This window comes from Anabrus simplex, chromosome 4 (genome assembly GCF_040414725.1).
Source record: "Anabrus simplex isolate iqAnaSimp1 chromosome 4, ASM4041472v1, whole genome shotgun sequence".
Lineage (NCBI taxonomy): Eukaryota > Metazoa > Arthropoda > Insecta > Orthoptera > Tettigoniidae > Anabrus > Anabrus simplex.
Window position 1 is genome coordinate 347,501,276 of NC_090268.1, and position 26,842 is coordinate 347,528,117.

The 26,842-nt window shown below is 41.5% G+C and overlaps 1 protein-coding gene across 2 annotated transcripts in view; it reads right to left on the reverse strand.

Annotated features, from left to right (window-relative positions):
* Positions 1–3,356: 3,356 nt before the first annotated feature.
* Positions 3,357–26,842, reverse strand: part of LOC136871980 (myosin heavy chain, non-muscle) — a 28,244-nt gene continuing 4,758 nt past the window's right edge. For both annotated transcript variants that reach the window (XM_067145754.2, XM_067145755.2), the window contains exon 2: positions 3,357–4,880. In XM_067145754.2, coding sequence (XP_067001855.1) covers positions 3,826–4,851 — 1,026 coding nt within the window. In that variant the 5' untranslated portion in view covers positions 4,852–4,880 and the 3' untranslated portion in view covers positions 3,357–3,825. The remainder of the gene's footprint in view (positions 4,881–26,842) is intronic.

Consider the following 26,842-nt stretch of genomic DNA (forward strand, 5'->3'; position numbering starts at 1 on the left):
TTTAACGCTATTCGACTCTGTGCTACTCTGCCAAACGTTGGGTTTGAACCTCTGACCCCCAAGGTTACTGTTGACACGCCGCATATTGACGGTGATGGTTTGATGTGATAGCATGGTAGAACACTTCATGTGATTTAACTGCCACCCGTGTGGGTGGTTAAATGAAGTCAGGTGCGTATGTGAGATGTGTCTTTCCTCACTTATTTTGTGGCCATTTGCTGCTATGAGTAGAAGCTTGAAAGTCCCTTTGTGAAAGAATGTAGGGTAAGACGTCTAGCGGTAGTTTGTTTACAAGATTTTTCTGATGTAGGGGGAGGCTCCAGACCTGACTGCGGGTAAATGTTCGCCTGCTCTGTATTGGGGTGAGCTCGGCCATTTTTAAATCGCTCTGGAGGTAGGTCATTCTCCTTTTGCAGAGAAGCCTTTTGCAAACACAGTGCGTCATTTATTTTAACCATTTTACCTCCTTTTCCTTTCTTGTTTGATTCGCATTCTTGGGGTTGCGTATTTTACTAATGTGATCTCGGCACTATGCTACTGTTATGATTGCCCTGTTGACACAAAGTTCTGCCTGGTGGACGTGGGTTCACGTCCGTATAAATATGTCATTGAGGGCGCTAGAGTAGGTTATCTAAGATTATTTTTATCACTTATTGTGCTGCTATTTTTGTGTATATAAATATCCCGATATGGGAGGAAACTTTCATAGTGTCGGTAATGTCTGCGGGTATTCTTGATTCTACCATCATGTCATTTTATGTCGCAGGCATAGTGATGATGTTTTCCATGTTGGGGATACATCCGTTTCGTTTCCTGGTTCACAGATCGACAAACTTCAGCACAACGTCATAACCCAGATTATGTTTTCTTTTGAATTGTAGACGTGAGCCTTTGGGGCATTTATTTTGGCACTACAGGTGCAATCCTTGTAAATAACTTGTGTTGTGAATACAAACTTATGCTCAAAAATTCTGATCGCAGCGAAAGTGTTCCTCATTTCGTAGTTTAATGTAATTGTACTAGCCCCATGATCCTCTCGTCACAAGAACCCAACTATCGACCATTTCTGCCGACTGCAGCTGAGCTGGTGCCCGTATGCAAGAGCAGGTGAGCAGGTAGGTATGATCCTGCAGTGTTGATGTGCCCTGTAGGGTACAGCGGATTTCGAGCGCCGTACTTTCTACCTATAAATACCCCGCATGAAAAACTGATAAAGAGGATATCTACTAACTAATTTTCACAGGAGCACTACTGCCATCAGGCAGGTTACGCCAGAATATGAAGAGATAACAACTGGAAGGTCGCTCGCAGTATATTCCTCAGCGCTACTCGTCCAATGCATCCCCTTGCAATAGTAAATCTCGTTTTCGACCGCATAGTACTAGTCTAGTGTATGTTTCAGCAGCACTATATTTGCTGTCTACATACCGGCAATGACTAGTGTGCTCAACAACAAGGAATACACAGACATTATTTTCATCCATGGAAAATCTGGTCGGAATGCAGCCGAAGCTCGCAGGTGGTATGCCCAGGACTTTCTAAACAGACGCCTGCCTTCTATACACGTACTTCGCCGAAGACTGTTCGTTTTTGTTTCATAAAGGAACATTTTATAGAGCGCAATGTCTACACGTGTATAAATTAATGTCATTTAATTTTCTTTTCCGCATCTTTGGCATATTTAAAAATGCACCCCATTAAAGAACGTGTAAAATGACTCCTACGAAGGGTGTACTATATTGCTTTACACTTTATTTTTAGTACGACTGGGCGAGTTGGGCGTGCGGTTAGGAGCGTGCAGCTCTGAGCTCGCATCCGGGAGATAGTGAGTTCGAACTCCACTGTCGACAGCCCTAAAGATGGTTTTCCGTGGTTTCCCACTTTCACACCAGGCAAATGCTGGAGCTGTACCCTAATTAAGGCCACGGGCGCTTCCTTCCAATTCCTAGGCCTTTCCTTTCCCATAGTCGCCATAAGAGGTATCTATGTCGGTGCGACGTAAAGCAAATAGCAAAAAAAAAAAAAAAAAAAAATGTACGTTTGGGTACGGTTCACATTTCACTTTTGAAAGTGGTGACGTGTGTGCCACCAAGCGCCGATGAATTTCTGCAGTGGTCACGCCTTCTTTCCATAGGAACCAAGTCGTATAGCGCTGTCCCTGACGGTTGTGCTTTCCGCGTTGTCTGACCCTACGCTGTCAGTGTTGTTATGAAATAGCTATGACGAGTGCATTCGTTGGCTCCTGTGCGTGTGCTGCTACCAAACGGTGAAACAAGACACTAGTTATACATCACCACCTTCAAAAGTGAAATGTGAACCATACCCGGACGTACAAAAATTAAAGTGTAAAACAATAGCCTGTAGTACGCCCCTCGTATTTGTTTCACAGCATCCAAAATACAGCACTTTGTAGCATGCGGGGCACTTGCAAGTAGAAAGTACGGCGCTCGCGGGTCGCCTGGTATATTATTACTGAACATTTTTCACGGTGTGATGCAATTGACTTTTACCAGCTTTTCCAAACTGAGTTTCCATATTTTTCAAAACATTTAAAATCTTCAATTGATATAAAACTGAACAATTGTTTCATATCGTTGAAAGCAGAGATTTTCTTTGCGAGAATGAACACCATGTGGTTAACGGATACATTTATATAGATTTTAGAAAAAAAAAACACGTTAATTTTGAAAATCATAGAATTATTTAATGATTTTGGGCCTGTAACTCGTTCAGGTTTTTAATTAAATATGATCATTTAGAAAAAAACACACGTTAATTTTGAAAATCATAGAATTATTTAATGATTTTGGGCCTGTAACTCGTTCAGGTTTTTAATTAAATATGATCATTTTTGGTTCATCTTAGAGAATAGTGACTCTGAAGAATTCTGAAAAAAGGGTGTCATCCAATTAAGTTATGAAATAGGTTAAAGGATGGCTTGATTATTTGTTTATTCTTTGACCAAGAAAGTATTCAGTGCAACCATGTGAGTTACAGATCAGTGCTGTGCTCCATATTCCACGACCACTGTTCTAACTGCAGTTCGCACCTCTTCACTAAAATGCCAGTCTAAAAATAAAAACGTTTTTGATTACTGATGGTAAATTTTGCATGGAAATTGGTACAGAGAGCTATAAGGTGAACCAAAAAACGAAAACGAGAAGATTTTGTGTATAAAAAGCCTTAAACTACATAAAATTTAGTAACATAAACTGAAGTCTCACTTTCTCAAAAGCACCAGACCTACTGAAATATTGTCGTCAATAAAATATCGACAGAAGTAGTCCACCCCAGTGTGACTTTCTTGTTAGTTTTATTATTAGCTGTGGTAAGCATTCAATCATGTTTACAGTAACTAACAGGTAACAGCATTTATTATTTTTATTTTACAAACCGAAAACTAGCGCACAAAACTGTATCTATTTTCTTAGAAGTATCTGTTTATTAATCCCTCACTATTTTATTGAGACAGATTGTAAATTAATTTATAAAAATGTGTTTTATGATATCAACAGCTGTGTACAAAAACATGCATACTACGAACCATATTCCATTAGTAGATTGTGTTTATATTATAAATGTATGCTATGATATCACGAAACTTCCTTGCACGGAAGTGCTGATATCTCTGGAATAAGTCTTTTGTTCACGCCGTTTTTCAGTGTATATTTCTGGAAGTCCAAGTGAAAGAAGAATAGACAGGAAGACACATGTCGAGAGACTATTTGTAAAATAAAATACTCCGAAAAATGGACTATATTCGGTTCGATTACATATTTTATGGCAGATCACATGCCTCACATTCCAAAAGGAACTGGTCAGTTTTTAGAAAGTCACAGTCTTCTTTTCGGATTGTAGGCTACTGGAAAATTTCTTGACGCGCATTGAGCTTTTCGCTGAAGTATTGTTGCTTACATCAGTCCCAGTCTCGTTTTCTTGAATAAAAGCCTTAAGGTCGGCAGCCCGCTTCTCCCTCTGAGCACCTCGTATCGCTAGGGCTTCCATCTCATCTTCAATGTCCGCTAGTCGCGCCCGTGTCTTGCGGGCTCTCTCAGCTGCAGCATCAGCTGCTCGATCATTTCCCACTTCGGCTTCTAGATCAGCCATACGTGCACGGGCAGCCCTTCGTGCTCGTGTAAATGATTGTTCATCGTAATCATCACCTGGGGCATCCGACATCTTGCACCATCTTGTCCATGAGGGGTTCTCCTCAGTCTGCCCTGTTGTCGTCGTTGTTTGTATGACCTTCAAAACTCTTCTGTTGATAGCATCATCCGCTAAATCAACACGAGCCTTGGCGATATCGGAGTGTTTGAGCCCGACAGTGCCCAGAACTTTCTCAGAGAAGTTATCGGATAGATTGCGGCGAAGTGATTTGGATGTAATTGTTGTGTCTACTTCATCTTCAATAGCCTGACGGGCAGCTCTTGCCGCGCGAAGGCGCTTTAGGTTATGTTGGATTGTGTCATCCTCAGATTCGTCCATCGAGGCCTTGATTAGGGCACGACTTCTGCTCATGCTGTCACTGTTGACACGACTGTCAAATATGGAGTCGTAGTCCTCCATGAGAGAAGATGCAGGTCTCCTGCGGACAATTTCCTCCTCATTGTCTTCCATTGCACGAGCCGCACTCCGACGTAGGGACGTGTTCAGTGAACTCTCGTTTTCGGACATTGCAGATCGGAGACTATTAATGCTGGCATCAGCGGCTGCAGCAGCTTCTGCGATGTGTCCGCGGGTCGAGTACTTGCGGTCCAGGTCATCCACTACGGGCCTATAGTAGCGTTCGCCCATACTGTAATTGCAATCATACACTTTCGTACGCCGTGGGCGGCTGAGTCTTGAAGACATGGTGGCTGTCGTTACGATTCCTTGTGAACCTGTGAACAAAGAACAGTTCGGTATAAATAACAATGTAATATTAATATAGAAGCAGGGTTAAATCAGCGAACTAACAAAGAAAGAATCGCAAAACTTCAAAGAACATACAAAACACTTAGAACAGACACAATGCTATATCAAAAAGGCAAAATTACGACATCATAACACAGTATTTAAAAGAGAAGCACTTTATGCATATGATACTATTATATTTGGTGGCAAATCTCGAATAAAGATTATCGAAAAACAGGAAAGAAAAATCGCCAGAAAAATATTAGGGCCAAAATGCGAAAATAGAATTTGGATGAAAAGAAATCACATGAAATCTATCAAGGTAAGTAAAGGTGTATTCCGCCCAAAGGCAGGTCCGAACCTCCGCAGAGGTGTGCCTGAGCCGGAGTTTACGTACGGCAGGGTGGCCAGTTCCTTTTCGCTCCTCCATTCCCTCACCTCCCACCAACAGCGCGTGGCAAACCATCCAAATCTTGACCACGCCCAATGTTGCTTAACTTCGGAGATCTCACGGGATCCGGTGTTTCAACACGGCTACGGCTCGCTCGGTATAACGTGGAATTAACTGGTAATGTAATGATTTAATGAGTACAGAGTGTCCCAAAAGTAAAGACATAGGTACAAGTGCAATTCAAAATCAATACTCTAAGAAATCAAGGATTTGAAAAAATATATGTTAACGAAAATAATGTTTTATAAAAATGATTTTTAACAATAGCATTAATTCAAAAATCACAGATACAATCAGGAAACGGCGATTGCAATTTTATGGTCACTTACATAGAATGGGTCCGGCTCTGTGGTGTAGTGGTTAGCGTGATTAGCTGCCACCCCCGGAGGCCCGAGTTCGATTCCCGGCTCTGCCACGAAATTTGAAAAGTGGTACGAGGGCTGGAACGGGGTCCACTCAGCCTCGGGAGGTCAACTGAGTAGAGGTGGGTTCGATTCCCACCTCAGCCATCCTCGAAGTGGTTTTCCGTGGTTTCCCACTTCTCCTCCAGGTGAATGCCGGGATGGTACCTAATTTAAGGCCACGGCCGCTTCCTTCCCTCTTCCTTGCCTATCCCTTCCAATCTTCCCATCCCTCCATAAGGCCCCTGTTCAGCATAGCAGGTGAGGCCGCCTGGGCGAGGTACTGGTCATACTCCCCAGTTGAATCCCCCGACCAAGAGTCTGAAGCTCCAGGACACTGCCCTTGAGGCGGTAGAGGTGGGGTCCCTCGCTAAGTCTGAGGGAAAAACCGAACCTGGAGGGTAAACAGATGATGATGATGATGATGATGACATAGAATGGATAATAACAGGCTCACAAAGAAAATTTTAAACTTAGCCTTATCAATGAAAAATCACAACAATTGGCTAAAAGAAATGAGTGAAGACCTAAATGAAATTGGCCTTAATGAAGAAACCATTCAAGATAGAATAAAATTCAGAACCTTAATTCACAAACACAAACTTTCTGTAAAGCCCACCCGACTAAATACAGAATGGACTGAACAATGTAAAAAAGGAAAACAGCGAGAGGATGAAGAGATACTGGGAAGAAAAGAAGGGGGGAAAAAATGTTCTAATAAGTTCAAACACGCTCCATAGTTGGACATAACGAATCAATAATATTATAGAAGCATCGTCATTAAGTCCACCTCTGTGGTGTAGTGGTTAGCGTGATTAGCTGCCACCCCCGGAGGTCCGGGTTCGATTCCCGGCTCTGCCACGAAATTTGAAAAGTGGTATGAGGGCTGGAACGGGGTCCACTTAGCCTCGGGAGTAGAGGTGGGTTCGATTCCCACTCAGCCATCCTGGAAGTGGTTTTCCGTGGTTTCCCACTTCTCCTCCAGGCGAATGCCGGGATGGTACCTAACATTAGGCCACGGCCGCTTCCTCCCCTCTTCCTTGCCTATCCCTTCCAATCTTCCCATCCCTCCATAAGGCCCCTGTTCAGCATAGCAGGTGAGGGCGCCTGGGCGAGGTACTGGTCATTCTCCCCAGTTGTATCCCCGATCAAGAGTCTGAAGCTCCAGGACACTGCCCTTGAGGCGGTAGACGTGGGATCCCTCGCTGTGTCCGAGGGAAAAGCCGACCCTGGAGGGTAAACAGATGATGATGATGATGATGATGATGATGATCGTCATTAAACGGGATTTGCTGTTTTTTAAGAGGATGGATCAAGAAGAATGTTTCATAATTTTATTTTTGGAACGGACTATGGTAATTGAAGATAAAGAATACTGTTATATTTTGGCATCACTTTTTATTCCTTTATATAATCATCAAAGTCATTCAAGTTGATTTTTCCATTCCCCGGAAATTACTTTCAGGGTGTCCGACTCGTTGGCTGAATGGTCAGCGGACTGGTCTTCGGTTCAGAGGGTCCCGGGTTCGATTTCCGGCCGGGTCGGGGATTTTAACCTTAATTGGTTAATTCCAATGACTCGGGGCCTGGGTGTGTGGGGCGTATTCAATATTAGAAATCATCCTAGGTAGGGTCCTCATCTTCACAGACATGCAGGTCGCCTAGTAGGCCGTGTACTAGAAAAAGACCTGCACCAGACCTCTCCGGAGGCCATACGCCATTATTATACAAGGTGAAGCGAAATTCGCGCACTCGGGCGTCGCAGCGCGACTCCTCACATTCCAGCAATAAAAAAAAAATGTCTTTCACAAAAGTTCGTCCTGGGAGTATATCCGACAGAAAAAGGATGTTGAAGAGTGGCAATCTGGCAACACTGTAACCACATGTATGGTAACTACCTCTGTTAATACACCGTAGTCGTGCGGTACAGTTGGTGCAGTGGGTAGAGTTTTTGGTTAGCATGCAGGAGGTCGAGGGTTCGATCCTGGGTTGAAGCGCATTATTTTATTTGCTAATTGCCATCGGACATTACATCAACGCTGAACACAACAAATACGTGATTAGACAAATAAGAAATAGACAGTTGAAATAAATGACCTGTCATAGGACAGAATAACTACACAAAAAACATCACTTTCGAGACGCTAAAGATGATAGCCACAGTACAATAACACTACGTCTACTTGTCATTTACAAACTACATGTAATTTTTATGCGCGCATAGATGTAGCTGTTCCACCTAATGCGAATTACCCCCCTGACAGATATTGTTCTGCATGATTCATCCCGACACCGCTACTTGTGAAATGGTCGGTTGCGAATTACACTGTTTCCCGAACAGTAATAGAGGCGATGTTTCCACAGTCCCATCAATATAATAATAATAATAATAATAATAATAATAATAATAATAATAATAATAATAATAATAATAATAATAATAATAATAATAATAATAATAATAATAATAATAATAATGCATTGAGATACGTACTAAACAGCATGCGGTTACCAGATGCAATGTTGAAAGGCATAATTAGTAGGACCATGGTACACATACAAATTGTAACCGAGTTTGGACATTATTCGCAAAGCACGTTGCTAGGCGTCCACCTCTGTGGTGTAGTGATCAGTGTGATTAGCTGCCACCCCCAGAGGTCCGGGTTGGATTCCCGGCTCTGCCACGAAATTTGAAAAGTGGTATGAGGGCTGGAACGGGGTCCAACTCAGCCTCGGGAGGTCAACTGAGTAGAGGGGGGTTCGATTCCTTCCTCAACCATCCTGGAAGTTTTTCCCGTGGTTTCCCACTTCTCCTCCAGGCAAATGCCGGGATGGTACCTAACTTAAGGCCACGGCCGCTTCCTTCCCTCTTCCTTGTTTATCCCTTCCAAACTTCCTCTACCCCCATAAGGCCCCTGTTCAGCATAGCAGGTGAGGCCGCCTGGGCGAGGTACTGGTCATCCTCCCCAGTTTTATCCCCTGACCCAAGTCTGAAGCTCCAGGACACTGCCCTTGAGGCGGTAGAGGTGGGATCCCTCGCTGAGCCCGAGGGAAAAACCGACCCTGGAGTGTAAACAGATTACGAACGAACGAATGTTGCTAGGCCTACTGTTAGCGTAAGGCCCTGACGAAATGTAATGGACCTGGACGAGGCAAGAATAATACTTGGTACTAATCTATGGGTCCGCCTCTGTGGTGTAGTGGTTAACGTGATTAGCTGCCACCCCCGGAGGCCCGGGTTCGATTCCCGGCTCTGCCACGTAATTTGAAAAGTGGTATGAGGGCTGGAACGGGGTCCACTCAGCCTCGGGAGGTAAACTGAGTAGAGGCGGGTTCGATTCCCACCTCAGCCATCCTCGAAGTGGTTTTCCGTGGTTTCCCACTTCTCCTCCAGGCAAAATGCCGGGATGGTACCTAACTTAAGGCCACGGCCGCTTCCTTCCCTCTTCCTTGCCTATCCCTTCCAATCTTCCCATCCCTCCACAAGGCCCCTGTTCAGCATAGCAGGTGAGGCCGCCTGGGCGAGGTACTGGTCATCCTCCCCAGTTGTATCCCCCGACCCAGAGTCTGAAGCTCCAGGACACTACCCTTCAGGCGGTAGAGGTGGGATCGCTCGCTCAGTCCGAGGGAAAAACCGATTCTGGAGGGTAAACAGATTTAGAAGAAGAAGAAGAAGAAGAAGAAGAAGACTAATCTATGGGACCATTGGAGGAGGGTACAAAGAAAACAGGTTTCGCATCTAGTAGATGAAGTGATGCGAATAAATTCACGCACACGACGTGGAAAGGGCGTCTTTCAAAGCTCACCAATGAAAACGATTGTTCGTCCATTTCTAGGATCGTAATGTGTAAGTGCAAATTGTTTCTAGAAGACCCGCTGCAATCGCTGTTGACGATTAAGTTGCCAGATACCATACCACCTGAACTACATTCACGAAATAAAAAAAACATACGCCTCGACTCTATCCACTGCACCAACTGTACAGCACGATTAAAATGTGCTGACAGAGGTAGTTACCGTACATGTGGTTACAGTGTTGCCAGATTGCCACTCTTCAACGTCCTTTTTCTGCCGGATATACTCGCAGGACGAAAGTTTGTGAGAGACATTTTTTTATTGCTGGCATGTGAGGAGTCGCGCTGCGATGCCCAAGTGCAGGAATTTCGCTTCATCCTGTATTACCTTCAGGGTTGTCGAAAGTGGGAGGGAGGGGGTGTCATCCGAATGTAAGTTTAAACTTAAACAACCCGTAAAATGTGTGTCCAACTCGCTCGGTATACCGTGGAATTAACTGGTAATGTAATGACTTAATGAGTACAGAGTGTGCCAAAAGTAAAGAGATAGGTACAGGTACAATTCAAATCAAGGATATGAAAAAATATGATAACGAACTTTTTTTTTTGTAAAAATGACTTTTAACAATAGCATAAATTTAAATATCAGGCTTGCAGAGGTGTCTCAACAGCGCACTAGCCGCCAGCGTCTTGGAAATATGCAGCAATCCAACTGATGAGCTCACTGGTACACTGGGGCGAAACGCTGGTAATTTCACGATTGAAAAGCCTAAAGAGCTTAAATGTTTTTTAAAAATTCAAATATTAACATGTTAATATTGCACAAATTTTCATGTTGCAGTTACAAATCCGAATAATTTGAAAACTGTATACTGTACGTAAACGTATGTTGCTCACATAAAATACCTTGCATAAATTGCAACAGTCCAAGTACAACCATAATAATAATAATAATAATAATAATAATAATAATAATAATAATAATAATAATAATAATAATAATAATAATAATAATAATAATAATAATAATATGTTATATTGTTTTGGGGATAATAGTTCGTGTTATAATTATTATATGCTGATGCGTTTCAATCTTGCAACCAAGATCGTCTTCAGAGTAATGACAATATAGAATGAAAACCATTCATGGCAATTTGTCACTCCATAGTGAGTGGACTCAAGATAGGAAGGCCTTGTTATAAATATAATTTATTCCAGGGCCTCCATTTTCAAAGAGAAAAATGTTAAGACTTAATTATGGAGGGTAGCCATAATATGCTCAGTAAACCATACAGCCATCCTCTTTGTTAAAATTATTCGGGTGTTTAGCAATTTCTACTTGCCTCACGAGTGATTCTACGTCTCGTTACAACCTCCAGATACTTTATCAAAAATGGTTTGATGGTCATTATGTAACATACGTCATTCTCTCCCACATCAGACTACCCTCGCTGGCGAAAACATAAGTGACTGCGAAGTTCCTTAACCCTCGTTGCTATCTTCCTACTTGTTTGGCCAATGTAAACAGATTCACAGGAACAAGGAATATATTTAATCATAGTGTAAATCAATAGGATATTTAACAGATCGCAAGCAATTACCTGTAATTATATTATGCCTTCTGGGAATACCGTAAATCCTATCGATGACAGATTGTACGCATGGCAAGAAGGCCAGACATAAATAAATAATAAATAACAAAACAAAGCAAAACATTTGTTATATCGTGCTGTATACGTCCTCTTCGACATGTTGAACTAACGAGTGCATACCATTCAGAAAAAAAATACAGTTTCAGTGTGTATACATCTGCTCTTCTCAGCAATGCCTTCCGATAAATTTGATTCGACTCCACTGAGCTACATTTCAAATGATCGACGTCAGTATTGGCATAGTAACTCCGGTTTAACTATATTGGAATAAGTGTTGAAATGTTACTGCATACACATTTTTAATTAGCTGCCAAAGATAAAGTGGCAAACAGATCACTTCGCACAGCATATTTAATTTGTTACCGGAAAATTTGGCCGTGCGTTTAGGGCCGCGCAGCTGTGAGCTTGCATCCGGAAGATAGTGGGTTCTAACCCCACTTTCGGCAGCCCTGAAGATGGTTTTAGGTGGTTTCTCCATTTTCTCACCAGGCAAATGCTGGGGCTGTACCTTAATTAAGGCCGCGGTCGCTTCCTTCCCACTCCTAGGCCTTTCCTATCCCATCGTCGCCATAAGACCTATCTGTGTCGGTGCGACGTAAAACGAATATTGTAAAATGTATTTTTGTTCAAATAATCCATATATGTATTTTAACAACAAGCAATAAAACAGCATTGATTATTTGATTTTCATGGCCGGATTGTACTCGAAATAAACTTTCAACGCACAGTAAAACCTGTCATCAGCGGAAACCCATGGGACCGGATTATTTTCCGCTGTATATAGGATTCCGTTTCTTAAAGGTGGTTAAAAAGTAACATAAAAATCATAAGTGCATACCTCCGTTAGATAATTCAACAGTACATTTATATTATTTTATACCTTAGTAGATACAATAATGACTCTAATCACACACTTATATACACTAGTTCATCAACTCTTAACACAAATCTGTTCTTGCTTTGAATTTCCTCACACTGCACAGTAGAACAGTATATATGCCTACTTAATACACATTGCATGTTTTGTAGAAATAACACCAATAATAATGCTGCACAGTATTTATTCCTTCTAGTAATCCAGAATTGAACGCTGGACACAATTATCGCTGGTAGCATGTTTATCAATTAAAATACGGGCACAGCAAATAATGTCGAACAATTCCGCATCATTTTTCGTTAGCGAAATAGACTGTATGTCCCTACTGCTGATACAGCACGTTACATGAACCATCTTCTTCATCGTCTTCGTCTCCATCAATTTCTGTTTCCTTTTCTTGCAGGTGATGGGTGACGAATTTTTCGATGTTTTCTAACATCGGTTCTGTCTCAACTTCTAGATCAATGGCCATGTTATCTTCTGCAATCACATTACCATTATTACATTGTTCGAGAATTTGTTGTAGCACGTGGTATCTCGGCCATCTTAGATCCATTTGGAATACACATGTACTAAAAAGGGTTGGGAAGGAAATTTACATATTTTTCCGTTATATTCACAAAAGGTCCTCCCGTTTCCGCGTCAGCCAGGTTCTGCTAAACACAGATAATATCCAATAACGGACCATTTATATTGGTATTATAAATGTACTCATTCGGAACAAATATTTCAGATTCCTTATGGGAATCAACATCTATACCATCTGATGGCCAAGCAGGCATCAATTTTTGGTAATGAGACAAAGTCTCTCATAGTGCATTGGCACTGCCGGTGACTCCAGTTAGCCTATGCAGTGGCCTCCACGGTATGCACTAGCCATGTGTCTTGGTAGGTGTGCTAGGTACCAACTGATGAGCCCAGCCTCGCACACGGGGGCGAAACGCTGGCAGCCAGGAATGAGTTAGCTGGAAAATTTGTAATGTCCAATAACGGACCATTTATATTGGTATTACAGATAAACTTACATGAATATTAAACCATAATTCACGAGACCGGGAACATCCCGATTCATAATGGCTCCGCTAAAGGCAAGTTTTACTGTATTAGGTCATATTCAGGATATATTAATACATATTGCATGTTTTATAGAATTAACACCGATAATAATGCTGTACAGTATTGTCATTTATTCCTTCTAGTAATCCAGAATTGAACTCTGGACCCAATTATCGCTGGTAGCATGGTTTTCGGTTAAAATACGGGCACAGCAAATAATGCCGAACGATTCCGCGTCATTTTTTCTCCTGGCTTCTACAATAAAAGCTTTTTACTGGAGCTACGTCTGGCCATCATTTTGATGCTTTGAGTTCTCTCTGACGTTGAAAGACCTATTTTTTCTACAAACCATTTATTTTCTTGAGGGTACTATGCAAAACGTGCAATTTGTGAATCATGTGGTTTTTGTTCGCTTGATTCCAGCCGTACTGCTGGGTCTAATATTACTGAACGATCTCTCTGTTTATCGATGGCTAAAATATCTACTCTTCTTGTGCTTCCATTTTCAGCTAAGCAATTCACTTCCTCGTTTACCTCCCACCCGTTATCGCGAAAGGTTTTTGCAATAAGGCCGTGAATTTTGTGAAAGCGAGTATTCCTAAGCAATGAGCAGAATGGGGAGTAGCTGACAACATGCCCAAATTTTCATCTCACCGAAGACACTCCTGCAGCGGTTGCTCTCCCGGCTTCTACAATACAAGCTTTTTACTGGAGCTATGTCTGCCATCATTTTGATGCGCTGAGTCTTCTCTGGTGTTGAGAGACCTATTTTCTTCTGTAAACAATTTCTTTCCTTGAAGGTACTATGCAAAACGGGCAATTCATTTACCTTTTTATAGGAAGGAAGGACCATTTTTTAAACTCTTACTTTCTGAGCTTTTCCCTGACAGCTTTGCTATATGGTGTTGTTTTTCCCTCAGTAATGTTCACATTAAGAAAAAATTCGGACTTTTATTTCGCAGTATTTCTCCCACAGAATTCATATATCGAAGACATGTTAACTACTTTCTTTCTTTTCTTCTTTCTTTCTTAATCCGTTTATCCTCGAGTGTTGGTTTTTCCCTCGGACTTAGCGATGGATCTTACCTCTACCTCTACAGTATACTGGATCTTTGGGTCGTAAATATACTACTGGGGAGGAGGACCAGTACCTCGCACCGGCGGCCTCACTTGCTATCCTGAACAGGAGCCTTGTAGGGGGTGGGAAGATCGGAAGTGATAGACAAGGAAGAGGGAAGAAAGCATCCGTGGCCTTAAGTTAGGTACTATCCCGGCATTTGCCTGGAGAAGAAGTAGGAAAACACTTCTACTATGGCTGAGGAGGGAATAGAACCCCCTCTACTCAGTTGACCTCCGGAGGCTGAGTGGACCCCGTTCCACGTACCACTTTTCAAATTTTGTGGCTGAGCCGGGAATCGAACCCAAGTCTCCGAAGGTAGCAGCTAATCACAAACCACTACACCACAGAGGCGGGATGTTAACTACTACAGAACAAAATTAGTCAACCGGGCTCCAGTGGGATCAAATGCACAGAAGTCAGCACAGCCTATTTAATTAAAAACTTGAGCGACTTTCATGCGCTTACAAGTGAGTATATAAGTTATATAAAAATGTTCGAAATGTTAATTGGTTCCTTTTATACAAAAGCCTTCATTTGTTGACAATAGTGCGTTGTCGAGGTGACTAACCGTACCAGAATGCAAACGAGAGTCCGACGCTTTGGAATCGGTTGTATACAGATAATACCATGGTTGCAAGGGAAACTAAAAAACAAAACAATATTCGTTAAGAGCAAGTAGAGAACTGAAAAGGTGTGTTGACGAGACTGAACTTCGCGTGAAAATCAAAAGGATAGAAAATCATCCTTAAACCACCTAATAAGGTAAGCATGATCCGTATCGATAGTGAAGACCTTGCAAAAGTACATTCATTCTGATACGTAGGATCAAGAATTCTTGCTCGCGACTCCCTGCAGGAAGAGACGGAGTATATATTTTTGGCAGTATTTGCTTCAACTCGCACCAACACAGATAGATCTTATGGCGACGATGGGGTAGGAAATGGCTAGGAGAGGAAAGGAAGCTGCCGTGGCCTTCATTAAGGTACAGCCCCAGCATTTGTCTGGTGTGAAAATGGTAAACCACGGAAATCCATCTTCAGGACTGACGACAGTGGAGTTCGAACCCACTATCTCCCGAATGTAAGGTGACAGCTACGTGACACAAGTCGCGCAGGCACTCGCTTGGTGGATAGATAGATAGATAGATAGATAGATAGATAGATAGATAGATAGATAGATAGATAGATAATGTTTTTATTGTTGGTGAAGTTAGGGCTCAAGACCCCATCTTACACTGATATATTAGAAGAGTATACAAGAGTATATAATTTATAATTCTAAATAATAATAATAATAATAATAATAATAATAATAATAATAATAATAATAATAATAAAATCCTTAATTTTAAAATACACAAAGTAAAGTACGCTTACATGACGTTACTACAAAATCCATTCATTCATTCATCTCATCTCATTCCTACATTCACTCAATAATTATCCAACAAGTCAGTGGGATCTACTCAGCAAATGCTCATTGGCTTTAATGTAATGAGCTGAAGTAAAGTGAGTTAGTTTCAAAATGCTCCATATCCAGTAGTATTTATGATTATGAGTTTCAAAATCCCCTATGTTAGTATTTGAGATTCAAAACCCCCTACGTGCATATTTAACACTGATTTTACTGCATATTAATATCCTTAATGTATTTTATATTACTTATAATTGCTTCTGGGTCCTCTTTGCATGTTTAGATAACACAAATTGTTCAATACCATTTCAAGAACGACCTGTCAAAGAAAAAGTCACAAACTCCTGCGCGACTAATTTCCGGCACCTCGGCGTCTCCGGAAACCAAAAAAGTCGTTGGTAGGACGTAAAGCCAATAACATTATTATTATTATTATTATTATTATTATTATTATTATTATTATTATTATTATTATTATTATTATTATTATTAGCTTTCCCCTTCTGTATGCCTTTAGCTGATCAGTAATCTGTCGGTGGTACTTTTCCGTAGTCTGTAATACCTTGTCTGCTCAACGCACTATTATCCGGTATAAAGCGTCTTCCACAATTCGTTTAATTGTGTTAGCTGGTCAGGAATAGCACAGCGGGTCATTTAAAGTATTATGTAAGTCAGGGATGCATTCCTCTCATTGAAGTCACACGGAATGTACCTGGCTCTTTACTCACATTTTTGTTAATTAAGGCATGGCGGTGAAAGTCGTACGTGCCAGCCACTCAAGCACTCTTGTAACGCACAATACGTGGCCTTCAAGTCTTTTCTACATTTTATGTGGTTGTTATTTATATAGCCATCCCCTTCATTTAGAGATGACGAGGCTGCCTTTTACCCGCAGGCTCGGAGCCAGGTGAAGGTTGTTTTTTTTTTTTGCTAGTGGCTTTACGTCGCACCGACACAGATAGCTCTTATAGCGTCGATGGTATAGGAAAGAGCTAGGAGTTGGAAGGAAGCGGCCGTGTCCTTAATTAAGGTACAGCTCTGGTGTGAAAATGGGAAACTACGGAAAATCATCTTCAGGTCTGCCGGAGGTAGGATTCGAACCCACTATCTCCCGGATGCAAGCTCACAACTGCGGGTCCCTAACTGCACGCCAACTCGCCCGGTGAGGTTTTTTTACCTGGATCTGAAAGTTGGTTCGAGGTCCAGTTAACCCGCGTAAAAAATATAAAAAGACAGAGTTAACTGACGGTAAAATAGCGAGCCTGGTCTAGATAACCAAGAATAATGTGCAAGAGTCGTTCGTCGAGCTGACCACGTGTCACCGCGTAATGTACAGGCCTTCAGGCTGCGTAGTGGTCACTTGGTAGGCCAAGGTGTACCAGGGCTGTAGCGCCATGAGGTTTATTTATTGTATTTTGTGTTATATATTTTTAAACAAATTTGTCTGTATTTTTGCCTCATACTTTATTTCTATGTCGAATTAGGAACTCAGAATTCGAAGAATAGGTTTAGTTCAATTTTCATCTATTTATTTGTTTGTTAAGAATTATGGAAGAACTGTGTACTAGAATGTCTCGAAACTTGGTATCTAAGTTCAAGGACAACTATGCTGTATCCTATACTATACCTGCAGGAAAACTTCGCTTCGTAAATTAAAGGCGCTTAACGATCTCAGATCGGCTGCCAACCTCCCAGGTGTTGCAGCGTAAATGTAACACAATGTCTGCTTTTGGTTCTCAGGGCAGATGTTCAAAATGTCCCCCTCCAACTTGGTGGCATAATTCACATCCATCCAACAGCGATTCGCGTATTCTTTGCAAAAATCCCGGTGCATCTCGGACACGTCATGCAGAATTGGCGCCGGACAGCAGGGGCGCATCCAGGGAGCAGCTATTAGGGGGGGGGGACTTTGACCGTTAGCTCTAGTGGTTATGAAAATTTGGCAGGAGGTGGAGTTCTAGACACCAAAAAGTTAAATCAGATAATTACCAATCAGCATGCTTTATTTGCAAATAGAGGTATTAGCCCTAGTGGCAAATTTTAAGTCAAATAAAAAAAATGAATGGCCTCAGCCACGAGTTGCCAGTATACTGAGGTGATGCCATCTAGGCTACCTGCATGTCAATTTCAATATAACGTTTTACTCTGCCAGATGGCAATGGTGAACCGAAACTCTATTGGGTGGCCTATTTTTGAGTTTTTATTGAATTTTGTCTAGTAATAACCAATTGTGCCACCAGACTACCTTAACTTGCCGAAATTGTATGAAATGGAGTACCGACGATTGTTTCTTTTGTTTTTTTTGTTTTGGTAGGCTTCAAAAATCTCACGCCGTCCGATCGATGTGAGAAACGTACGAGGGCTATCTTCCCCAGGCCGAAGAAGATTAAAGAAACGAGGCCAAATTACCCGATTTTGAGGCGATCAACATTGGGATAATGACTGTATTTAGCCGCGAGTTAGCCGAACCACTCAAGTTATGACGGGTAAATATTGTCTGTATCCAGGAGACAATATGGAAAGGTGCGAAAGCATGTGCCGTTGGTGAAGGATGCAAGCTCTTATTCTATGGCACAACGTCCTGCCAAAATGGCATGGCAATTGGCGTCACGGAGAGTGTGAGATAACATCACCTACGTAGACCGTACATCCAATCGCTTGATTGGCATCCCAGTTGTCACCGGGTCAACAATAGTACACTCTCTCTCTTATTATGCACCACACAGGATGTTCAGTAGAGAAACTAGATGGAATCTGGACAGAACAGGAGACATACAACCACTTTATTGACGCTAACGGACATCTATTAATTAGTGAATACATCAACAGCCATATTGGCTACTCAAGGAGTGGTCCCAAAAGAAGATGTTTGTTGTTTTAAGGAGAATAACATCTAGGTCATCGCCCCTGGTTACGAATAAGTGCATGGTGGATTCGGGTTTGGCGTGCGTAACGAAGCTGGTGAAGACGGTTGGGAATGCGATGTGGCAAAAGCACCATATAGCAGTGGTCGATACAAGTTAGAAATCGATTACTGGATGGTGAAGAGGAACGATCTGCGGCTAGTAATGGGCTGTAAAATGATATCATCAGTCAATATCGCTCCTCAGCATAGAATGAATTTCGCCCACCTGTCCGATCTGTCGCCACCATAGAATGCATCAAGTGGTGGAAGTTTCATGATTAAGCAAAAGTGTTAATGGACACCGCTGGCCCTCCTGAATAATGACGGCCATGTAAAGGATACGCGTGGTATCGATCGATTGTGAAAGAAATAGTAGGAGTAACGAAACTAGGTATGCATTCCGTGGATAAGACGTCTGGTGGTGGAATTACGAAGTCCAGCGCGTGGTGAAGTTCAAGGAGATCGCCAACAAGAACTGATACCCATCTGGCTTAACATCCCGAAGGGCCATGGTCTACCGTCTACCAAGCGACTGCTACTCAGCCTGAAGGCCTGCAGATTATGAGGTTCATGGTTTCCTAGATCGGCTGGTCGGCTATATGGAATTCAAATAGGGAACGAACAGTAGCAACCGCCAAGTACAAATACTTTTGTGACATATATGAACGATTAGATCAGCTCTGAGGAGCCAATACTATAATAGGATCACCAGATCTCGTCATCGTGCCACTGAAGGTATTGGTCATGTATCCACACCAAGGACGAACATGGACAGCTTCTTCGAAGCCAAGCGAGCGTTTAGGCGCTGGCATGAACACTTTAATGTTAAATGAGGAGTTCGTACATTCAACTATCCGCACAGCCAAACCACTGCAGAGTGCAGTTCCACCCACCACACCTGCCGAGGTTGTAGCTACCATCCGCACAATGAAAGACAGCAAAGCAGCTGGACTCTGTGGTATCCCTATAAAAGATTGGAAGGAGATGGGGGCTAATATGGGACTGAATCACAAACAACATTCTTCAACGAGTGAATTGAAGGCAATAACACAGCTTACCAACCAACTGGAAGACGAATATTGCCGTGCCGATCTGGAAAGACAACGGTGGTGTTACAGCCTGCTCCCGCTACCATACAATTGGTGTCTTCTGCCACACCATGAAAATCTTTGAGCGAGTAATAGACACACGACCAGAAGAATCATTACTGTCTAATCAAACCAATGTGGCTTCGTTAAAGGCTGCAGAACAACAGATGCTCTCCATGCTATCCGGTTGCTGGCCGAAAGGCACATAGAGAAGAGAAGAACGTTCCATATGACCTTTCTAGATTTAGAAAAGACATTTGACCGGATCCTCCATGAACTCATGTATTATCCGCTCCGTACCCACGTTTTCCTAGATCAATATGTATGGGGTGGAATGTTTGCCGGCGACAAAGAGACTTGAGCAGATCTTGCTCGCAACAGAGATGCACATGCTTAGTTGGACGCTGAGAGTAACGCGAGTAGACTACACTAAGGACTAAGAGGTCAGGAACACTGAGTTGCCCCAATTCCCAGCAAAATGAGAGAGGCAAGATTGAGGAGATATGGTCACGTGGGTTGAGCTGACGCAGAATCCATTGCTAAGTGAGCACTTACACTCAGCCCAGGTGGTTAGCAGCCTCAATTCCGACCTAAAATCGGTGGATGTACTGTCTGAGGAAGGGTGCAGGTGTTCATTCTGCAGACGCTGAAGACCGGGCGAAATGCAAGAAGGCAGACCCCACATAAAATGGAAATAAGAATAATCTCTGCTGGTTCTGAACGTACTTGCCACGTACATGCGAGGGGATAATTAAAGAATAAATGGAGCATCTCTGGAATGAAAGAGACATGAGAAAACCGGAGATACTGGTGAAAGCCTGTCCGACTTCCGCTTTACGCAGTAAAAATTTTACGTGCAGTCACCACGTTGAATCCAGTGTCAGCATTAAAGGCCAATGACTGGCAGTTATAAACACGAAGGGGCCGCCGGAGTGTAATGAAAATAAACAGCGAAATCTGAACATTCAAATCAGACGTCATAATTTAATTAACACCTTACTTAGGCCTTCTTCAGTACTATTTTTCGACAGCGTTTACTCTTAGACGGTGGTACCTTCCTTCAGGCCAACGAGATTAGGAGCGGTCAAGATGAAGTTTAGGGAAGGTGGGGGGGGGGGGGGTCGGCGGCGTGGCCTATACTAGGAACTGTCCCGGCATTCGCCCTAGTGCAGGAGAATGGAAAACCACGGGAAAACAATTCTCAGGACAGCCAACGGTGGGAAAAACCCCTCTCCATCTCCCGAATGCAGAGTTGTAGAGCCAAGGTAGAGCTGCGGCCACCAGTAAATTGAAGCCTACCCTGCTCGGTTGGTTGGTCAGAATGTCGGGCCGCGGACCAGCCGTGGCCACCGTTCGCCATACTCTACATCCGCCGACCTTGGAAGAACCTCACTATCTGATATTCGAAAAACAGCTAACAATCCCCTGTGGGTAAAAACTTTACGAACACATTGGAATACTTTGAAATGTCACCTAGACACTCGGAAAGAAAAGTATCATAACGGATGCATCTAATTGTTTATATTTCGCATGATTTTTGCCAGGTAATACGATAATAAATAATCACAAGACTTCTGCTACCATTTGTAGGCATTTAATGTGATGCCATCTAGGCTGCCTGTACGGCAATTTCGACGTTCCATTTTAATCTACCAGACGGCAGAGTAAACCGGACCTCTGTTGGGTGTAGCTGAGTTTTTAAATTAATTTTGTCGGGTATCATTTACATGCTGACATCGAACAACATGGAGTGTCGAATGGACATTTTTCCACCCTTCAAAAATCCCAGCTATCTCTGCCAGTTTTGAACCCACGATCTTGAGATCCGGAGGACTGTGGCCAGGTATTGAATAGTTATGAATTTATAAATAGAAAACCACTAAAAAATATGGCCAGTTTTAAAGAAGTGAAGTATTTTGTGCTGAGGTCTTTGCATGTATGTCCAGCAAAATATTCTGCCAGAAGTGGAAATAGATGACTCTCTCTGAGATTATAAATACAATTTTATACCGCTTTTTCTTCGCGTGTTTTATATAGTTAAAAGCTTAGCTTAAATGGACAAGTTTCCCTCGTTTTTCTCCTGTGAAACATTCGGTCACTGAGCGAAATATCAGAGTCATCTTCTCTCCAGGAGTGGTTCTAATTTTACTCTGAAGATAGCACAGAATCTCATGTCTGTGTCATTGACCTTAGCCTCGGTTGTCAACAGAGCACGACAGCAAGAATCTCGAAGTTCGTTTAGGGGAAAAGAGTGTGTCAAAGAGCTATCTATCTATCTATCTACCTATCTATCTATCTATCTATCTATCTATCTATCTATCTATCTATCTATCTATCTATCTATCTATCTATCTATCTATCTATCTATCTATCTATCTATCTATCTAATCCTCTATGGGTCAAAACACATTCAAATACTATGAAATGTCACCTAGAAGCTCGATACAAAGTATCTTAACGGATGCATCTAATTGTTTATAGTCGAGCTGAGTGGCTCAGAGGGTTGAGGCGCTGGCCTTCTGACCCCAACTTGGCAGGTTCGATCCTGGCTCAGTCCAGTGGTATTTGAAGTTGCTCAAATACGTCAACCTCGTGTTGGTAGATTTACTGGCATGTGAAAGAATTCCTGCGGGACTAAATTCCGGCACCTCGGCGTCTCCGAAAACCGTAAAAGTAGTTAGTGGGACGTTAAGACAATGACATTATTATGAATTGTTTATATTTCGACTCCATGAATAAATGGTTAAGGTGCTGGCCTTTGGTCCAAGGCGTCGGGAATGTTAACCTTCATTGGTTAATTCCGATTGCTCTGAGGCTGAGTGTGTTTGTCGTTTTTAGCATTATAATTCATCATAGACAGAACTCCACATATACTCAGATCGCCTATAAGGCGTCAACTCGAAAGACCTACACCAGGCCTCTCCGGAGGTCGCACGATATTATTATTTTTATTTATTTATTTATTTATTTTTTATTTATTGCTAGTTGTTAAGAATTTATGGAGTAAGTACTGGGGAAATAGAATTTCTTTAAACCGTATGGTATTCATAAATTTCTGATCAGCGGTGTACTTCACCAATAATACGTTACATTGTGGTGGTGGTGGTGGTGGTTGCTGTCTTATGTGTTAAAATTACGTATTACGAGTCCCTAAAACACGACTAAAAGATCATTATAAATTAAGGACAAGGTTATTTAAAATCTTTACAACAGAAGAAACGTATGAAACTGACAGTAAAATACTGAATTGATTTGGATTTGAACAATAGCTGGCTACATACTGATGCAGTGTTTGTACGACCTGACATTTGGCCCAACAAAAGATAATAACTTAGTTGATTTTTTAAATTCCTCCGCGGCACAAGTAATAATAATAATAATAATAATAATAATAATAATAATAATAATAATAATAATAATAATAATAACTATCTGTATCCGCAGCTACCTTTAGCAGGCATTTTAATATGACGCATTAAGACTGCCTGCGCGTTAATTTCGACCATCCGTCTTCCAGATGGCAGAGTAAACCAGATCTCTGTTGGGCGATCTATGGCTGAGTTTTAATCAATTTTGTCGGATAAATACCAAATGTGTCAGCAAATGTCCTCTACACGCCGACATTGTACGACATGGAGTGTCAAGCGTAGTTGCTTCCACCCTTCAAAAGTCCAGCTACCTCAGCTGGGTTTGAACCTGCGATCTTGGGATCTGTAGGCCGATACTCTATCACCAACCCACAGAGGGACCTACAATTTTATTAATAATAATAATAATAATAATAATAATAATAATAATAATAATAATAATAATAATAATAATATTGTTGTTGTTTAACATTCCTTCAACTGATACAGGCTACCTGTTATGTGGCAGAATTTTGTCCTCCAGAAGTTTTTAAACGTGCCGGAAGCCAACGACGCGACGTTAACACATTCGAAGTTCCTAAATCACCACCGACATTAACTGGGATCAGCCCTACTTTCTTGGGAACAGTAGGACAACGACTAATCGACTGCAACATAGAGATTGGTATTGTCATAATATTACAAACACTTCACATGATAGGAATTAACCGTTAATGTTTCCGTCTCTACTTTTTACATACCATTACCATGTTGTAAGCCATATGCACACATATGTTGGCATGTATATATCTGGATTGTTGTAAAGATTCTTAACTCCCATTTGATTTTTCTCCTAGAATAAGGGCAGCGCTCATTTTAAGAAAATGTCAATATGGCAATACAGTAGAACCTCATTCATCCGAACCCCATTAGTTCGGATTTCGCTTAATCCGGACAATACATATATTCAATTACAGTATATAGCCGAGTTGCGAGCGCTATATTGTAAACTACGCAGAGGAGGAGATCGTTGAAAGTGTGATCGCTGCAGACAGCTCTGAAACGGTGAAGAGAATATGACCAGGATGAAGCAAGTGATATTATTAACCCTAAGCCTAGTAAAATTAAATACCATCTAAACATTGTCATTAAATACGTTGAAGATAAAAACGATGAAAACATGTCTGCATATTACGAATACTTGAGGCATCTGCGTGAGTTTATTATTAAAAAATGAATGTCAAAGGAAGACAACAAAAGATCAGCAGTTTCTTCAAACCAGAAAGCGTGTCAAATGCGGTCAATGAAGGTGTGCCTTGGTTGCCATCTCCTAATTATGTACAGCACTAGTTTTTCTGTATTTTGTAGGGCCTAATACTGTATTTCATTATATCTTGTCTACTAAATAATCTTTGTATTTCTTAACTTTAAAATATTGTATTCGTTCTTTTCATAAGTTATTTTGTTCAATCCGAACTTGCATTAATTCGGACAACCTAGAGCCTCAATTAGGTTCTACTGTAGTTTGAATTAATTAATTAATTATTAGCATACCACAATGAAGCCTCTTAATAGAAATAAAGGTGACTGATAACTTTTTTTGCTAATCGTTTAACGTCTCACTAACACATCGAAGGATTTCGGCGACGTAAGGACAGAAAAGTGCTAGGATTGGAAGGCGGCAGCTATGGCCTTTAATTAATGTACACCCCAGGGATTTACCTGGTGTGAAAATGAGAACTGAGAAACCACGGAAAACCATCTTCTGGGCTGCCGATGGTGGATTCGAATCTACTGTCTCCCGAATGCAAGCACCCTAATCGCGCGTCTAAGTCACTCGGTTGACTGATCATATTTTGGACAAAAGAATTTATCAGGATATCAGCAATGTCACACGAAAGTATTACGCATATTAAAGAAAAGAGCTCGACACAATATTACTACATATAAATATGATTTAAAAAATAATAATCCTTTATTTTCTGTAAGAATATTTTCTAGAATCTGAATGACAAGATGCGAACAAATTGTAGCTGCAACTATATGTCTCCATTTCTCATTACAGTCTGTCTTTTTATTTTACCTTTAATGAACTGGAACTTATAATATACCGTCGTTACGCCTCGAAATACCGCTGTGACAATGTTGAGGGGGAAAATACTGACCCGCAGCACATGTATCACATAAAAGTTAGAACAAAAATGCTCTGATACAGTTCATGCAATACTGAACCTTAGATGACAAAACATTTCTGGTCATAGTTCTAAGCTGAAGTGTTATCACGTTGTAGTTTTCCTAGATGCAACTATACCGTATGCAAAATGTTGAATTCACTAAATATATCGCTTTCTTGTTACTACAATAAATTGCTCTTCTTTCCTGCTTCAACTGGTTTTCCATACACAGATATTTTAGCCTACTGTTAATGCATATTTGCAATTTGAAGATTCCCCCACCTATCATCTTAATTAGAACGCATAAATATATGAAATTTCGATTAATGCTCTTTGTTTTGTTCTGGAGAATGCGAAATTAGACAGAGCTGGTCCTAAAAATGTTGAAAATAAATTGACGTAATCCGGTTTAGAGCAGGTGTCAGGGCAGGAGATAACCCCCCAGTTATATGAGCGTGGCCTATTTAGCACTTCCGATATGATGATGAATTGGATATTTATCCCACTTGTACTTTGTTCAGAACAAAATCCATATGTACTAACTGAGATTTGAATCTATGACGCACAGTTGAAAATAAGAGGTACAGTAATATCCTTGTCTGTTAGTCAGACGCCCATGTTTCGATTCTTGGCTTGTCCAAGTATTTTTTTTCTAACTGGAGTATTGGAAGACCGATCACCTATCCTCTTGTAAGAGATTTTCAATATGTGGTATGCGAAAAATTGGCAGGTATTACGCCAGAAAATTCATAAAAGAAATGTTAAAATTTATTCTACTTTTACAAATTCACTGAATATGCAACTAACTTATCCTCAAAATATGCATGACAGCATGTCTGTATAAGTGAACTGATATGGAGTAACAGAAACCGATTTTTTAATTTAGAAACATACATTATTGAATCAATGTAACCTAGAGATAAGTATATTTTCATCGCCCATCCTCCTCACTTTGAGATCTCCGCGCAGCTTTCTTGCATCCGGGAGATAGTGGGTCCGAACCCCACTGTCGGCAGCCCTGAAGATGGTTTTCCGTGGTTTCCTATTTTCACACCAGGCAAATGCTGGGACTGTACCTTAATTAAGGCCACGGCCGCTTCCTTCCCACTCCTAGGCCTTTCCTATACTTTCGTCGCCATAAAACCTATCCGTATCGGTGTGACCTAAAGCAAATTGCAAAAGAATGAGATTTTCTACCATACCAGTTTTCCTCGTGGGAATGTTTTCAATTTATTTTTATTATAATAGCGAACGTTCGCGTAAGTAGAATAACCACATTTGTTTTATATAAATGTTTACATTTGAGAGAGAAACCTCGTAGAACAACAACCCTAGTTAGCCTTGGCCTTCCAAGCAACGGCTACTCAGCTCAAAAGCCTGAAATTTACGAAGTATCTCGTGGTCAATGCAGCGAATCCTCTCTGCCGTTGTTCTTAGCTTTCTAGACAGGATCGGCTATCGCGCCGTCAGATAGCTCCTCAAGTGTAACCACGTAGACTGTGTGGATCTCGAACCAGCCCACAGATCCAGATAAAAATGTCTAACCTTTTCAGGATTGTATGGGGCATCCAGGTACGACACAGTCACGCTACCCTTAGACCGTGGGCCCGGGGCTTGAGAGAATAGCTTTCATATTATACCGAAACTCTTTCTTCTTATTTAATACGTTTT